Below are 18,162 nucleotides of genomic sequence, written 5' to 3'. Positions count from 1 at the left end.
ATATCTTTCACATAATTCTCCTGGAATAAAATTTATTAGAGTCTGAAGCCGTGGCTCAAACATTCTTGATTTACAACAAAACAAAACAACAAGAACAACAGCAGAACCGTAGCTCACTTCCTCCGGAGGGAGATGTGCAGAACAGCTGCTGCGTGTTGGTGGTAAAGCTCAGGGACAGGGGAAGTTTGTAGGCTGGGAGGCAATTCCTGTGCTAGGGCAAGATCCATCTTATTCAAAGTTTTATACTCCAAATGCTCCAATTCCTTTCTCATGCAGAGAAAATTCTGAGTTTGAAAAAATAAATCAGAGTAATACAAAATAGTAAAGGATATTAGCAGCTCAGTGACCCTGGGCAAATGACTTAATTTCTCCATGCTCTAGAAAATTCTTAAGTTGCAGAAAAAGAGCTGGCTCTGCATTGGGATAGGGGAAGTATTCTCATCTGGGAGTTCTCTGTGTTATTGAAATCCCATTTACAATGTGGAGCCAGCCTAGTTGCTGTGAGAAGTTTGTCTTGAGACCATTTCTAACTGCTCAGCACAAGGCCACCTAGTTAAGCACTTAATAAACTGAAAAGGGTGAGCATGAGATTATAACAATAAAATTATAGTAATAAATAATAAAATTAACAATAACAAAAGAGGCAGAAAAGAGCCGATCCCCTCTCTTTCTTCCTCTCCTGCCCTCCTCAAGAGAAGCTCACCCAGTTAGGCTAATTTTTGATAGAGGTAAAGCAATTCATTCTAATTTCAACAGCCATGTATTCAGTTCTTATGATGAGCAAGACACTGACCTCATGAAGGGTACGGGGCAGGGGAGTCAGCAAAACCTGCCAGTCCTGCCAGCAGTAGACACAGGAATAGAGTTCTAATGCTGGAGTCAGGAAAACGCCTGTTCTTGAGGTCACACCTGACCTTGTTTAACAGCCTCAGCTTCCTCATCTGTAAAATGAGCTGAAGAAGGGAACAGCACATCACCCCAGTGTGCAGGGTCATAAAGAGTCAGACATGACAGGAATGTCTGGCGTCCCCAGTTTGGGTTTTTGTTTTTTGATTTTTTTTTTTTTTTCTGTAGGAAAATAGTGTGTACAACTCCTAGCTATCTCTAGATCTATGAGCTAGCTGCTTGGCTCAGTTATGGTAACATAATAATAAATAGTTTATTTATAGTATTATATTATATTTATATCCTTATTTCTGGGGTGTCCTGCAGACAGTGGCTTGCTTGGGTTCAGGAATTTGGAGCTATCGGAGGAGGAAATCAAAGTCAAGGAGCTGTTCTACTGATCTTGAAGGTCCCTTCTGGTCCTAAATCCATGTTTCTATGACCCCCTGGCAAAGAAAACCTCAAATGGCATCATCATCATCATCACCATCATCACTGCTAATGTTTATATAGCACCTACTAAATGCTAAGCACTTTATAAACACTGTCTCATTTGATCCCCACATCCTTAGGAGGTAGGTGCTATTATTATCCCCATTTTACAGATAGGAAAACTGGGGCAAAAAGAAGTGACTTGCCCAAGATTATACAGGTAGCCAGTGTCTGAGGCCAGATCTGAGTCTGGTTATTAGATATGAAATATATACAAAGTAATTCCAGAGTAGCAGGGAGAATTCTCAACAATCTTTGTCATTCCAAGCCCAGCTCTTAGATGCCGCTACTTTTGTAGCCCCAGTGCCTAACATGTAGCCAACAATAAATGTTTGGTTCCTGGATTAATAGACTGGGACCAAATTGTTCCTTACCATCCAATTCAAGTTTAAGTAGGATTTCAGTTTCTCTCCCTAAGTACAGCTGCAGTTGCCTTTCAAACCTTGTGTAAGTTCTAGCCCCATGAATCTGCCTCTAATGTTAGAAGCAGGGCACTAGGGCATGGGACACCTACTGTTTCCTGTTCTTTTTGCTTTTCCGTCAAGTTCTCCATTTTTTAAAATTGCTTTTTTTGGTTCCACTGTTGTCAGCTACAAATCTGTGAGATCTGAGGAAATAAAGCAGAAATGAGGGGCGGGGGAAGGGAGGCTCCCTGCAGATGTGGAGACTGATAGCAAAGCTTTCAAACCCATCTTGACATCCATCTCAACATCTGAACTCTGGGTCCCATACTGTACTAAGTACTGGGAATACAAAAAACAGCCCAAACTAACAAACAGAGACCCAGTCCTTGTTCTGCAGCCATTCCTGGGCCCAATCCCAGTACTGAATGTTGACCTAGTCTGTTTCTGACAGGTAAACTAACTCTTCAGGCAACCTAGTGGTCCCCTGGCTGCAGGGGGCTCACAATATTAATGCTAGACTTAACACTAACACCTTATTAGCTTTCCTCCTAATACAGCTCCAAATTACTGAACATAAGCAAGCCACTGGCCTCAGGGTGCCCCAGTAACAGGGACTACATGGCAGTTTTTGCCCATTTTAATTCTTTCCTCTGGAGCTAAGCAGCTAGCTCAGATAGATCTACAGATAGCTGGGAGTTGTATATACTATTTTCCTAAAGGAAAAAAAAAAAAACCCCAACAACTGAGAAGCAATTACCTTCCTGTTACCAATAGGAGCACAAAAGAACACACCATTACCAAGATTTCTGACTTATCAGGGAAGCAGACAAAACAGTATCTTCCACGGCAGCTGCTGTGAAAACATATCATATCCTCCTTGTTTGAGAAAACCCTGAAAGTCAGAAATCTTACTACTTGTTCCTAATCTGACAGGAACAGTCAGTAATAACCTTGATTCATTTGGTAGGCTGACATTGATTAAGGGTGTATACAAGTGGGTAAATTTTGCCGAAGCTTTCCCATAAAATGCTACAATTTTTACTATGAGGAGGCGCAAACAGAGCAGGTTGTCAGAAGGAAATTACCTCTTCAAAAATAGAGGAAGAAAATACCAAGAATAGCAATATGCAAGAGAATCATGGTAAGTCTTTATTGAATGAACCACTAAGGGCTGGAATTTTACATGTAGTGTGATTCAATTCGGTTCAATAAATGTTCATTTAGGTCTTTTTTGGGCAGGGAACTCTGCTAGGGAAAATAGCCTCTCCCTTCCAGAAGCTTATGTTCTACAGGAACACAAAAGACTCGACTACACTTAATACTGTTAGGAGAAAATGCTAACAACTGGGGATACACTGGGAAAGGTTTTGAGAAGAGAGGAAGGAGAATCTTTGAGCTGTGCCTTGAAGGAAAAATAGATATATAAATATAGATAGATCCCCAGGAGGCAATGATGAGAAGGGGAGAAGGGAAGGAGTGTATTCCAGGCAGGCTTTGAATTAAAAAAAAAAAAAAAAAAAAAAAAAAAAGTGGGAGATGGAAGGTATCCTGCTTTTTTCGCGGGGGAACCAGGAAATGATGGAGGATAATATTAAAATGCTTAGAAAGATTGGATGGAGCCAGATTGTGGGGGGCCTGAATTGCGGAAGGGAATGTTCTGGTTTGTGAGGGAGATCCATGTTGTGGAAAAGAACATTAAAACAAGGTATGGCCTCTCCTTCTGAGGTCTTTAATCAGAATTGTCTAGCTTCAAAACAGAAGAAGGTTGAACTTTTCAAAGAGATGCTCTGATTTTTTCCTTAATTTCTTCCCCCCCCCCCAGAGGTGGGCAGCTAGAGAAAGGGAACAAATATTTATGAAGAGACCAATATTTGCCAGGCACCCAAATGCTTTACTAATGTTATATCATGGAGTAGAGAAAATGAACTTTATGTGATGATTAATTCATAACTTTTTGGGAGACTGTTTAGGAGGATTTGGATTGTGAGAAGTTGCTGGTCTGATAAACTTTGGAAGGGACTGCTCATTCTGTAGACACCAAAGAGATTTGGGTTTGAATTCTGGTTATCTGTATGACCATAAGCCTCAATTTCCTCTTGTAAAATGGGGCTGATAATATAAGTATTTTATAAATAATAAAAGATTAGAAAAAAATGTCAGTGGTTATACTATTATTATTTTGGACTGGAATTATGATTTCATTGATATAATAAATTCCTAGTAAAGAGACTCACTCTTATCCAGATAACCTTAAAGGAGAAGTTTTTATGTCTTCATTCCCTTTGGCAGTTTGCTGAAAGTAAACCTATTAACACCTCTCAGAACAGTGTTTTATAATAGTTAAAATAAAATATATAAGATTACAAAGGAAACCATGTATATTGAAATATAATTATTAAACATCAGTTCTTGAAAGTCTTGAGCGATTTACCCAAACTGATGCTAAGTGAGTAGAACCAAGAGAACATTGTACATAGCAACAACAAGATTATGTGATGATCAATTCTAATGGATGTGGCTCTTTTCAACAGTGAGGTAATTCAGGCCAGTTCCAATAGACTTGAGATGAAGAGAGCCATCTGCATCCAGAGTACTGGGTCACAAGATAGTATTTTCATTTTTTTGTTGTTATTTTCTTGCATTTTGTTTTCTTTCTCATTTTTTTTCTTTAGTCTTATTTTTCTTGTGCAGCATGATAAATGTGGAAATATGTATAGAAGAATTGCACATGTTTAACATATATTGAATTACTTGCTGTCTAGGAGGAGGGAGGTGGAAAAAGGAGGGAGAAAAAATTTGGAACACAATGTTTTACATGAGTGAATGTTGAAAATTATCTATGTATATGTTTTGAAAACAAAAAACTTTAAAGTTAAGAAAAAGTTCTTGGACTTCTTCTCCCTTCCCCTTTTCCTTCTCCTTCTTTTCTTCCAGAATAGCCAGCTTTCCAGAGCCTCTATGTTAAACTGAAACATAATAATCTGAGCAGCCAACATATGACTTTTTCCTATCGATTTTTCCTTTAACTGAAACGCTTCCTCTTGAATTGGTTCAGGATATAGACCGCAAGTCTACAAGGGCCAGGTGAAGGTTCCAGGTGTAAAATTCTAGCATTTTCTTGAGTGGTGAAGAACATGGGTGTTAATTTGCCTTGCCTGCATATACAAAATAGCAAGAAACCAGATTTGGAATCAGAGGGACTGATTTGATTTCTGACTCAGGTGCTGAAGACATTTGTAACCATAGTCAAAGTGATTTCTTCTCAATGGATTTTATCTTCTTTCCTTGAAAAGTGAGAGAATTGTACTTCAGGTCTGAGGTCCTTTTGACTTCTAGTGAGTAACGTAAGTTATCTCACTCATCTAGTGAGTTCTTTAGGGGGTTTATTTTGTGAAGGGACCCCCTGTTCCTAGCTTATAGTAGATGGTTAATTCACTCACTGCTTGAGCAATTCTACTTGTCTTTCCAGCTTAGTAAATATTTGTTTTGGTAACAGTAGTTGTGATTTTGGTGAACCACTGGTAAGCTTCCTTCCTTTAGGTCTAGAAAATCTGTTGCACCACACATATTTGGATATAAAATTCCAAATGACTGAGGATTCAGTATTACACCTGGAAACATTGTCCTTTCACATTCAGAATATTTTGCCCGTGCCGAATGAAGCCCAAAGTGGGAGTGGAGAAGGAGGATGGAGTGCTGAAATCTAGTGAGAGAAATGTATCTCTCTCCATCCTTATGAGGATTATTGATCAAGAGCTGGAATGGATCTCATTTAGGCCCTCATTTTATAGATGTAGGTTAAATGACTCACTGAAAGGTACTAAGTCCTAGAGATAGGATTTGAATCTATATTACTCTTATTTAGCATACTTTTTGGTCCTCCAGTGTCATCATGGGGTAAAATGAGAAAACCAAAGAGGAACCTGAGCCTTAAAGGAAGCCAACTTACAGGTCCCACCTGCAGCGGCCATCCTTTAAGGCTACCTATGCTCCTCTTGCCAGGATCCAGGTGAAAGTAAGGGTAACTGCCCCCTCAGCTGGCTGACTAAAGCAAGGCCCTTATCAGGCCTTCCTGCCATGTTCCTCAGGCAGAAATGACACTTTGATGACATTAGCGGTTGGCAGAATGAAAGGTCATCTTGCTCGGCAACTCTTATCTTGGTGCCTCGCTGAACTAGAGTTTTGGCAAGGGCTTGGCTAGCAAAGCAGGTGGCCAGCTCTTGTACACTCTGCCAGGTGGAATGAGTGGTCCAGGTGCCAGCAAAGTCACAGCTGATGCCTTTTATTGCAGTTCTCCAAGGAGAGACACATAATGGACAGGAGCCCTGAGAAGCTGCTGAAGAAGGAACTGGAGGAGGAGCTGCAGCTCAGCGGCGAGGATTTACGCAGCCATGCCTGGTATCATGGGCGCATTCCGCGACAGGTAGTTCTCGTTTCCAGAATCCTCTTGTCTCTCTGTCTCTTTCTGTGCTTCAGATCAAATAGAGAAGGCAGACTTTTCCAGGCCACGGCCAGTTGAACTACTTCAAGCTCCAGCATTCTGAGACCCGGTAGGAGCTCCCGTGTGATTGGAACAAAAGAGTCCAGCCGGGCAGTGTGCATCATGTGCAATGTTCTGTTGACTCAACACACGCCCTTTTCTATAAAGGAACCATAGGGAAGTGGTGGGGTCAGAAATCCAAAGTCCATTTTAGTATTAGCTCATTCTGAGAGCTTAGTAAACAAAGCCTGATTGTGATTAAAAACAGGAAGTCTTTTAATTTTCATTCATATGGATGCATGAATGGATGGATTTGTATATGTACATATACATAAATATGTGTATTTTGTGTATATGTATTTATGCATAAATATATACCTGTGTATTATGCATATACACATAGACAGATGTATAGTGATATATAGATAAATAGATATTTATATTTATAAAGGTAGATACAAATATATGTTTATAAATATAGATAGCTACCCATAGATAGATATTTAGAAATATTTATTAAGGACTTGGCATAGGCAAAGCACTGTCCTTAGGACACTGGGTCCCGACCCTTGAGCAATTTAACATTATAATGGTGGATGGATGAGTGGGAAGGAACACTATACACATGCAAGATACTGGGAATTGGGGAGGATCTGGGAAAGCCTCCTGCAATTAGTGGGCTTAGAGTTCAGTCTTGAAGGAAGCCCTGGAGTCCAGAAGATGGAGGTAAAGAGAAAATTTCTAAGAAAAATAAATTAAGAGCATTTCATTTAAGAAGGGAGCTCAGCCCAGAACAGCTCCTCTTCACTTAATTTGTGACTTCTCTGACTTTTCCCCCGTGCCTCTTGTCTAGTATCTTCCTAGCATTCCCCTCATCCTCCCACCCCACCTCCTCCCTTTTAGCTTACCTTTTTTGCATTCTTTTGGAAGCTTGAAAGCAGGCACATAGTAAGCCTTTGATAAATGTTTATTGATTGACTGACATGAAAGATAGCCAGTATCAAGACACAGAATTAGAGCATGGGTTATCCTGTTGGAGGAAGAACAAGGCAGTGTAGTTGGATTGTAGTTTGAATAAAGGAGTAAAGTGTGAAATAGGAAGCTAGAAAGAGGCCAGAGTGTGAAGGGCTTTACAAAAGCCAAAAAAAAAAAACATTTTGTACTTGATTGTGGAAGTAATAGGGAACCATGAGTTTACTGAGTGGTAGGGGGATCACTTTGATAACTGAGTAAGTACAGCCAGGAATGGAATAGAATTAAAGCAGGGAGACCACCCAGATAGATTTATTAAATGCTTCCTAGAAGAGTTATTAAAGTTATCCAGGTATAAATTGATGAAGGCTTGCACCAGGCTGTGTAAATGGAGAAAGGGGGATATAAACAAGTAATGTTAGGAATACAGAAATAAGACTTGGTAAAAGGTTGCTTATATATAGTATGGTAGGGATGATCAATTGTGAAAGACTTGGCTGCTCTGATCACGACAATGATCGAAAGCAATTTCAAAGGACTCATGATGAAAAATGCTAATCACTTCCAGAGAGAGAGAGAGAGAATTGAACTCTGAGAACAGACTGAAATATACTTACTTTCTTTACTTTTCTTGGGGTTTTTATTATCTGTATTTTCTTTTGTTACATGGCTAATTTGGAAATATGTTTTGCATGACTTTAGATGTATAGTTTTGATATAAAACTGTTTCCTTCTCAAGGAAAAGGGAGGAGTGAGAGGAAGGGAAAGACTTTAGAACTCAAAAAAATTTTAAAAAATGAATATTGAAAATTTTCTTTCCATGTAATTGGCAAATTTGAAGCATAAAAATGGGGGGAGATTGGCTGTATAGGACCTCAGTGATCTTATTTGATAATTTTTTTTTGGGGGGGGGAGCTAAGGATAGCATATTATATATTCAAAGTATCAGGGAATCTGGGTTCTTTTTAGTCCTAGATCTGCCACTAACACTATTGGTGGCTCTGGGCAAGTCATTTAATTCCTTTGGTTCTTAATTTCCTTATCTGTAGTATAAGAAAATTCCGTACTGGAATGCTCTTGAAGGATCTGAAATTCTGACACTGTGAACCTCAAAGATCCAGAAGTGTGGAGTGGAAATCAGCATTGGTACTCAGGGCTGGACCATCTCACTCAAGAAACCTTATCATAGCATAAAACCCCAATTTAGGAACTAAACCTAGAGATGAAAATAAACCAAAGATAGACATTGACTGGTGTATAAACTTATTGTAGATCATAAGAAGAACAGAGTAATTGTAACAGTTGCAAAGAAGGACTCAAAGGGAAAAAATTAGGTTTTCCATAAATACAACTGTGTTTAAATAACTTGGAAGAAGATAACAAAATCAAATTATTGAGAAAATAGAAGGAAATTAAGATATCAGAAATAATAGACCTGGAAAAAAAAAGTCACAGAAAGATAATTAAAGAATTGCTGGAATTTCTGAAAACTATGGTTTTAAATTTTAAAATCTTAGACGTTATATTTCAAGAAGTCATAAGTGAAAACTTATTTATTGAAATCAGAGGAATATAAAAAGATCTAACTGTCACCTTCCAAAAGAAACAAAAAAAGAAAAGAAAAATCTTTAGAATGTCACTGCTAAAATCCAGAGCTCACAAGTCAGAGGAAAAATAATACCTTCTTAGAAGTAATACAATTACCAGGGAACCAGTCAGGATGGCACAAATGAGAGAAGACCTTGGAAGTTAAATCCAGAAAGCAAAAGATAGAGGTATACAACCAAGAACATTACCTTCAAAAACCCTATAGAAAAGAATATAAACTTTGCCTCCTTTAAAAAAAATTATTTCATTTTATTTAGATTATATGTTTTTTTGTTTTGTTTTGTTACATATTTTCATATGAGAGAAAAATCAGAACAAAATTGAAAAATCATGAGAAAATAAAAAACAGAAGAAAAAAAAAGATGAAAATAGTTCACCATAATTCTCTCTGGATGAGGATGGCATTTTCCAGCTAAAGTTTATTGGAATTGCCTTGAATCACTGAAAGTCTATCATAGTTGCATCACACAATCTTCCTATTGCTGTGGACAGTGTTTTCCTAGGTCTTCTTGCTTCACTCAGCATCAATTTGTGTAAATCTTTCCAGGCTTTTCTAAAATCAACCTCTTCATCATTTTTTATAAAACAATATTCCATTATTTTCATATACTATAACTTAATTCAGCCATTCCCTAATTGATGGGCATTCAGATGAACATACCCTTGTCTAAAATGGACGGGGAGGGTTGAACACACATACACACACATGTACTGTCACATACACAAAGCTTAGTGTGGGAATAAATCAAACTCTCTAAATCACTAACGATAAGAGAAATTAAATCAAAACAACCCCAAGGCTTAACCCCACACTGCAGAGTGGCAAAGATGACAAGAGATGGGAATTGTTAATGTTGGAAAGGCTGTGGGAAAACAGGACATCAGGGCAGTGCTGGTGGAATTTGTGATTCAACACAACCATTCTAGAAAGCAACCTGGAATTACGCAAATAAAATGATTAAAATGTCCATACCCTTTGACTCAGAATATATATATATAAGCTTGTTAGGAAATGGTGAGGGGCAGGCAGGTGGTACAGGGGATAGAGATCCAGACATGGAATCAAAAAGAACTGAGTTCAAATCTAGTCTCAGACATTTCCTAGTTGTATGACCCTGCCAAATTATTTAATTCTGTCTGCTTCAGTTTCCTCATCTGTAAATTGAACTGCAAAAATAAATGGTAAACCATTCCAGAACTTTTGCCAAGAAAACCCCAAATGGGGTCAAACATGACTGAAAAATGACTGAACAACAACAGTAATACAAATTATGGTACGTGAATGTAATGGAATATTATTGTCTTGTGAGAAATGAAAATTACAGAGAATCATGAAAAGATTTATATGAACTGATGCAAAATGAAATAAACAGAGGAGTCAAGAAAACAGTGTACACAAAGATTACAATGTACAAAGTGACTACAATAATGTAATTAGAATAAGTAAATCAAATCAAAAGTGAATGTAAGAAAATTATAAAAAAACAAGTATGGCTCAAAAGAAAAGATACGAGAAGACTCTCTTACCCAGTCCTTTGAAGAGGTGGAAAGCCCACAAGTGTGCAATGCACATATTTTCAGATTTTATGTATTTATCAGTTATGCTATTTTTTCTTTTTCTTTAAAAGATATTATTTGTACGTATAAGGATACTAGGGGAATTGTGTTGCTAAAAGACACCAGTAAAAATTCATGTTAAGGGGCAGCTAGATGGTGCAGGGGATAAAGCACCAGCCCTGAAGTCGGGAGGACCTGAGTTCAAATCTGCTCTCAGACACTTAACACTTCCTCGCTGTGTGACCCTGGGCAAGTCACTTAACCCCAATTATCTCAGCAAAAAAAAAAAAAAAAAAGTCATGTTAAAAATACAATCAAACTCAACAGAAAAACAAGCAGGGAATAGAGTGGGGTGAGGATGAAGATAAAAAAGAAAGAATAATAATGTTGGGAAGGGAGTAGTCCCTGGAAAACAATTTCCTCATCTTGAAAGGGTGAGAGAAACATAGAACTAGAATGTAAGGGGTGCCCATCAATTGGGAAATGTCTGAATAAATTGTGATAGATAGATGCCAGGGAACATAATTGCTTCATGAAAAATGAATACAGAAAATCCTGAGTAATATTAACTATTACAGGGTGAAATAATAAGGACCAGGACAACAATATTGTAAAGAAAAACAACTTTGAAGGACTTAAGAACTCTGATCAGGGAAATGACCAACTATATCTTCAGAAAACCTATTATGAGAAGCAAAAGACTTGAGGTGCAGGAGGTAGCTTATATTTACGATCATGGTTATGGAATATATATCTGAATGTGGATTCAGTTTGCTTGACTCGCCTTATATGTAACATGAAGGTTTTCTTTTTCTTTTTTGTCTCATTCGTGAATAGAGTGCAGGGGTTATAGAAGATGAGGTTAGAACATAGATATCCCCCAGGCGGCCATTGTAATATTTTTTAAACGCATAGAAAAAAAAAAAAAAAGGCAATTCAAGAAGGAAGCACAGACAGAACAACTTTGAAAGTAATATGTAAAATTTATATTACATTATGTAGTTTTTAATTATAGTTTTTCCTCCCCAAAAGCAAGCAGTTTGAAATGATTTCATAGTTTGATATATAGTCTACAGTTTGTGTTCTACTGAGAATTTGGAAATGTCTTTTTGGGGGGGAGTGATCAGAATAAAAAAAAAGTAAATTTAAAAAATATTATGATCTATATGGTAATTTCTCTTTTATCTAGATTATTTGTTTAGGTAAAACACCCCTATTCCATGACCATGGTAGATAAAACTAGATTTGCATTCACTAAGCAGTAGAGAGTTAAGAGAGCTCAGGGAGCAAAAAAAAGACAAAGAAGTAGACAATTTTACTGATGATACATGCAAAACATGTAAATCTTGATGGGAAAAGTTATTAGAGACTATTTCTTCCTCATTCTGTTCCAAAAAATTTATTTGCCTAATATGAAATGAATTTCATATTCTTGTAGTCTGCCATTTTGAAAAAAATTGGAGAGCACAAAAGGAAATTTTAGCATCACCAGCAGTTGTGTCTGAAGAAATGTGGATAATTAGTGATAATAATATAGTGTGGAAGATTGACTCTCCTGCTTCTCTCTCCCATGTGGTTTTGTTCCAAAGGTATCAGAGAGTCTTGTGCAGCGAGATGGAGACTTCTTAGTACGGGATTCTCTCTCTAGCCCTGGAAACTTTGTCTTGACCTGTCAGTGGAAGAATACAGCCCAACATTTCAAGATCAGCAAGACAGTTCTCCGTCTCAATGAAGCTTACTGCCGTATCCAGTATCAGTTTGACCAGGAAAGTTTTGACACCATCCCAGGTTTAGTCAGATGCTACGTGGGGAACCGTCGGCCTATATCTCAGCAGAGTGGGGCTATTATTTTCCAGCCCATCAACAGGACTGTGCCACTGAGATGTCTGGAGGAGAGGTATGGTACTTCTCCTACCCGGTCAAGGGAATACAGCCTCTCAGAGGGAAAAATAGAAACCACCAAAAGACTGAGTCTCAATATGTGCAATGTGCCATCCCGAGAACAGAGTTTGGCCAGAGGAAATCTTCTAAGGTAAGTCCATTCCAATCAAGCCTAGAGGGAGAGAAAGAGCCTAAGCTGCTGTTTTGGGAAGTGAGCAACATGTAAAAGAGTAGTCAGCTAAATTTAATTTAAAAAAAAACAAAACATAAAATATCAGCTGTAGGCTAGACCCTCTGCTTAGCCCTGGGGAGATAGCCCCAAGACCCAAACAGCCCCTCACCTGGAGGAGCTACTGGATAGATACAACACATACACAGGTCATGGACCTCAGAGACCATCTTGTTCAACCCCTTCATTTTATAAATGTGTAAACTGAAATCAAGGACAACGGATTTGCCCGAGGTCATCCAGATAATCCATGACCAGGATGATTTCAACACAGGTTCTTTGTCTCTAGAGCCCTTACCTTTCCCACTATATTATTGGAGATAAGTGAAAACAGTACATATTCTAAATAATACAAGATAATTCAAAGAGGGAGAGAGCATTAAAAAATGGAAACGGGTGGTGAGCCAAGGCCCATGTACGAGTTAACATCAGAAACTTCCAGATGAGGATAGGGGAAAATGTTATACATACTCTGGCTTAGATTGGTGCAACACAAGTGAAATAGAGAGATAGAAAAGTACAAGAAATGTTTAGGGAATGGCAAATAAATGAATATGAGGTGGACACAGAATTCCCTTAGGAATCTGGAGTGGTAAGTTGGGTAAGAATATGGAAGGTCTTAAATTCTAGGCGGTAGCCACTGGAGAGCTATTAAAAGTTTCTGACCTGTGATGTGATCAAGATGATATTCTAGGATTATTAATCTGCTGGAAGGGAGGGAGGGAGGGAGAGAGGTAGTAGAGTGTTTGGTGAGCCAGTCTTGGACCCAAAACACCTCATTTGCATGGATGATGAGTGACCCTTGAACCAAGGAAGTCCAGGGTTCCATTGAAGAATGGATGGTGAGCCAAACTTGGACCCAGAAAGGTCTAAGTTCAAGTCCCATCTTTTATAGGCACTAGCTGGGCGAGCCATTTAACTTCTCATTGCTTGGGGCAGCTCTCCACAAGGCAGAGAAGATGCCAGTCTGCATTTCTTAGGAGCAGTTTCCTTATTCAGGAACTTCTTGTACCAGTGAAATCTCAAGTCCCAGTCTTAATCTTCTGGCAGCCAACTGATTTAATGAATATGGCTGAGCTCACATCCAGCCCCAGACACTTCTTAGGTATGTGACTCTGGGCAAGTCACTTAACCCTGTTTGCCTCAGTTTCCTCAACTGTAAAATGAGTTGTAAAAGGAAATGGCAAACTACTCCAGGATCTTTGATAAGAAAAGTCCATTTGAGGTCATGTAGAATCAGGTGCAATTGAAAAACAACTGGCAGTGTGTAGAATAATGAGGAAAAAGCCTATAGACACACCAGTTGCTCAATCTCAGAATATGCCTTCTGCTTTTCCTGAACAAAGGTTCATGCATTTCCACCTCCTGGAATGCCCAGCCCAATCCTGTCTGAGCAGCCAAATCCTACTTAGCCTTTAAAAGCCAGACCAAACCTCATCTTATGTAAAGCCTTTCTTGGATGTTCTCTGGCTAAAGGATTGTCTCCTAGTCTCTGATGAAATAAGGTTGGTGGGAATGAAAAGAAATGTGTGAGAGTATTAGGAAAGTAAGACTTGGTGACGATCTGGATATAAAGGAGAAATCAGGTGGCTGAGGGACATGGTGCTATCACTTATAATCATTAAGAGAAGTGAATAGTTATTTTTCAGGGATATTGAATTAAAGGAAATGATAGAACACCCAAATGGAAATAATCACTAGACAGTTGGAAGTTTTGAATCCAGAGGAATAATTAGGGCAGAATAGATGGAAGAAGACCTGAGGGCTAAAAATTAAACTTGATGAACTTTTTGATGGGGACAGGACCTGATAGCATAATAGTATTTGAGCTTGAGAGACCAGTGTGGTCGTGTAGTTTGTCCCTTTCATTGTGCAAATAAGAAAATTAAGTAAAATTAGTTGTCCCAAGGCCACACAAGAAATGGGCAGAGCTGAGATTCAGACCTAGATTTTATGATTCCAGAGACAATACCCTTTTTACTGTGCCTCTTAAAAGAGAAAAGATGAGTTTAGAGGAGTAGGAGAAAAAGAAATGGAACTGCATCAAATTCATCTTCTCCCCTCCATAGTCAAGTATTGGTTGGTATAGTTATATTACCTTCTAGTTGAAAAACACTGGCCTTTCTGTAAATTAAAGAAATCTTTAATTTATCATCTGCTTTTTTATCATTTAGGGAAAAGTTAAGTCCAAAGAGATTAATTGGCTTATCCAAAATTTCATTACTTTTCAATTAAAAAATAATCCTAGTTCCACGATCCCCAGTTTAATTTTCTTTTTTTATTTCAACTCATTTCAAATGACTCTCTTTAAATTCAGAAAAAACTTTATCAAAGCCGAAAAGTAGCTGCCAAGAGCCTGGACTTGAATAGCAAAATATAAGCATCTGGGAATAGAATAGATAGCTAATAGTTTGATGTGATGCCTGAGACTGAGATAGACACATTAAGGATAAGCTTGAGTTTTTGTAATTAGTGTAAGGAAACTAAAACTGCGAGTGAGACATTACCTTCTGTGTAGTATTGATTAAAAATTCCCGTTATGGAAAATTTGCTGGACAGAGACCAAGAAGAATCAAGAAATCAGCATGTAGGAGTTGTAATGGACATTGGTGGGGTCATTGAGGCCCACCCATAACTCCTCAAGAGTCCTCTCCACAATTATAGTCCAAGAGTAGCTGTCCAGCCTTTTCTTTAAGATATCTAGGGATATCTTATATTTATATTTATTTATTATTATATGTTTATTGTAATATATAATTATATATTAATATATAATATTATATTATAATATAAAGGGAGCATCTGCTATTTCATCAGCCCAGTCCCCACTGCAATAATTCTAACTGTGAAGAAGTTTATATTAATCCAAATCTTCCTTTTTATAATGTCCACCCATTACTACTTATTCTTATTCTGCCTCCTGGGATCAAGTAGAATAAATATAAATTTTCACCTGATAATTCTTCTTTTGTCATCGCTACACCTTCTAAGTCATTTTTTCTCCAAGTGAAACAGTTCCAATTTTTTCAGCTGATCCTTACATGACATGGACACAGGGGCCTTTGCCCTCCTTTGGGCTACCCCTAGATGATCAGTATCCCTCTTAATTCACAGCAGGATTCTCACCTCCCTCACCTTGGTCACTGTACTTTTCAACACAGATAACTTTTTTGATTGTGGACTATTACCAAGCTTGAAATCCATTAAGACCTCTAGATTTTTTTTCAAACAATACATATTTTAAGCCATTCCTTTTCCTGGGTTCTAATCCTGGCTCTACTATTTATATCTATGGGCCAAGTCATGAACACTCTCCAGAGCTCAGTTTTTTTGTAAAATGGCAGGTATGGGTACTGGTCTGTAAGATGCCTTTCAACTCTAGATTCTGGGATCTTAGGAATTGGGATCTGGAGGTATGACAAGGTGGGTGTGGGTGTGTTGGTATGCTTGCCTCTGTGTATGTATACTGGGGAATATTGTGGTGGGAATGAAAAATAAAGGGTCTTACGGCTTGGAAATGGTTAAAAAAGTTCTCCAGGTGGCAGCATCTTGCCCCATGCACTAATTACCTGGGAGTAAACCGTGAACTCCAGCTGGAGACTTCCCCCACTCCATCTTCCCTGGCAGAGGGCAGCATGTGACAGCGTCCAGAGCCAATGACCGGCATTTATAATGCCGTCAGGTTACATTCCAGACCCTGTTCCGGGTTGGGACAGGATGGCCGGGCTCAGCTGTCTTGCCTGCAGTGATTGCTCTGCTCCGGAGTGAGAGTATCACTTTACTGAAACTATTTCCCCTTCTCTGCCCCCGCTTATCATGGAGGGTTTGCTGGTTTCGAGGAACGCCTCTGTTGTAGAAGGGTTGGGGATTTTTTTTCTTTGAGGCTTACAAAGGTAGGAGAAAAAAAAAAAAAGAATTTCCCTCCTCCTTTCTGAGGGCTCCAGGGCCACACTTCAGGAATGTGCAGAGCCCCTGGCATTCAATTGCAATTTGGCTGGGAGTCACTTTGTAAAATGTAGCTTTGCAGTCAGTCCCTCTTTTGATTTAGAGGGATTGTTCCTGGTAAAAATAAGCCCTAATTAAGTCCTTCAGTGGACCTTGCACTGCCTATCAATTAATGTGCTGGGGACTCTGAGTGACTCTGGAGGAGGACGACTTGGATTCAAACCTTGTCTTTCTGGTGCTTACTTGGCGTGACTTTAGGCAAGTCACTTAACCTAAATTTCTTCTCTTTGAGAGAGAACTTTTTTAGTCCCTTCCAATTCATAGTCTCTAAGATTCAATCCTGGTCCCTTGGAAAAAGAATCTCCCCCATGCTCTCACTAATCAATCTTTGTCCGTGAGGGTGAGCAAACCAAAAAGGTTTTTCCATGACTTGCATTGATGCCTCTGGGATCCTGAGATTTGCACTGAAAAGGATATGACCCAGGAACAGCTTTGAAACTTGTTACTCAGCGGTAGCGGCTGTTGACACAGGGAAACTGCTGTGAAAATTGCATGTTAGCTAAAACGAGTCATTTGCCCCAAGTCTGCAAGTAATTTTAGACTTTGTTGAAATGGTACATAGTAGTTAGCTTGAATTTTCCTGGGAGTATCCTGAAACTTCCCCTTACCCTCAGCCCCATTCAACAGGATGGGACAGGTTGGATGAGCATAATAACACTAGGATTTAAATCAAGCTGCCCTGGCTTTCCTGGGGTTGAGGGACTAAAAAGGGCACAAGTAACAATTGAGTTGTTATTCTTTTAATTGTTTTCTCCTTCAGATTTCACATTGTTAACCGTAGTGCTGTTCTTACTGCTGATTTTTTAAAAAAATATGATGCTGCTTGATTTTTTTTTCATTCTGTGACATTTCTACCTTCCTTTGTGTCTCTCTTCAGAAATAAAGAAAAAAGTGGGAGCCAGCCTGCATGCCTGGATCACATGCAGGATAAAAGGTCCTTGTCCCTCAAGGCTCACCAGTCAGAAAGTTACCTGCCAATTGGTACGTCCTCAGGAATTCAGACTCCAGGGGAACCACTCCCCTTTTCACTCCCTTTCTTTTCTGGCACAACGGAAGTGGTAATAAAAATGGGAAAGGAAGGAATGAGCGTTTATATAGCCTGCCTCTGTGCTAGAGTGGTTTACAATTATTGTCTCATTTGATCTTCACTACAATCCCATGAAGTCAGTGCTGTTTTTATCCCCATTTTACAAATCAGGAAACTGAGGCAAACAAGGAAAATGACTTGTTCAGTTAATACACATAGTGATGGATTTGAATCCAATTCTTCCTGACCAGCTGCCTTTAAATAATTCACACTTAAATATTAGTGTTTCAGTTCAGTTGAACATTTTTACGTATTTAGTACATGCAAGGTATGTGAAAAATCTTTACAGTTTCCCCCAAAGTAGGTAGAAGGGCAGAGTTATGCCCTCTTTTATAGCTATGGAAACTGAGATTGAAGCGAATTGTTCACAGTCACACAGCTATTAAGAGAAAATGGAATCTGAACTTAGATGATCCGTTTTCTGGTCTGCTTTTTCCACTCTACAACACTGTGTCTGTGCAGCAGAAGGATGAGAAATTTTAGATTGAATTAGCTGATTTGGACAGATGCTTAAATTTGTAAATTTCTCAGGATCTCCCCTTTGCCCCGCCATCAGTTTGTA

The 18,162-nt window shown here is 38.7% G+C and overlaps 1 protein-coding gene across 5 annotated transcripts in view; it reads left to right on the top strand.

Moving 5' to 3' along the window:
• BCAR3 (BCAR3 adaptor protein, NSP family member) overlaps positions 1-18,162 on the top strand; it is a 169,866-nt gene that overhangs the window by 127,384 nt on the left and 24,320 nt on the right. For 3 of the 5 annotated variants that reach the window (XM_074262716.1, XM_074262717.1, XM_074262719.1), the window contains 3 exons: positions 6,073-6,204; positions 11,988-12,430; positions 17,391-17,494. In XM_074262716.1, the coding sequence (XP_074118817.1) occupies positions 6,073-6,204; positions 11,988-12,430; positions 17,391-17,494 (679 nt within the window). Of the gene's footprint in view, positions 1-2,825; positions 2,923-6,072; positions 6,205-11,987; positions 12,431-14,370; positions 16,402-17,390; positions 17,495-18,162 lie in introns of those variants that run through there. The other 2 variants (XM_074262718.1, XM_074262720.1) reach the window with 2 other exon arrangements.

The sequence above is a fragment of the Sminthopsis crassicaudata genome, chromosome 4 (assembly GCF_048593235.1).
Source record: "Sminthopsis crassicaudata isolate SCR6 chromosome 4, ASM4859323v1, whole genome shotgun sequence".
In the NCBI taxonomy this organism is placed as follows: domain Eukaryota; kingdom Metazoa; phylum Chordata; class Mammalia; order Dasyuromorphia; family Dasyuridae; genus Sminthopsis; species Sminthopsis crassicaudata.
Note: the sequence above shows the minus strand (reverse complement) of the source record. Positions and strands in the feature narration are given on the sequence as shown.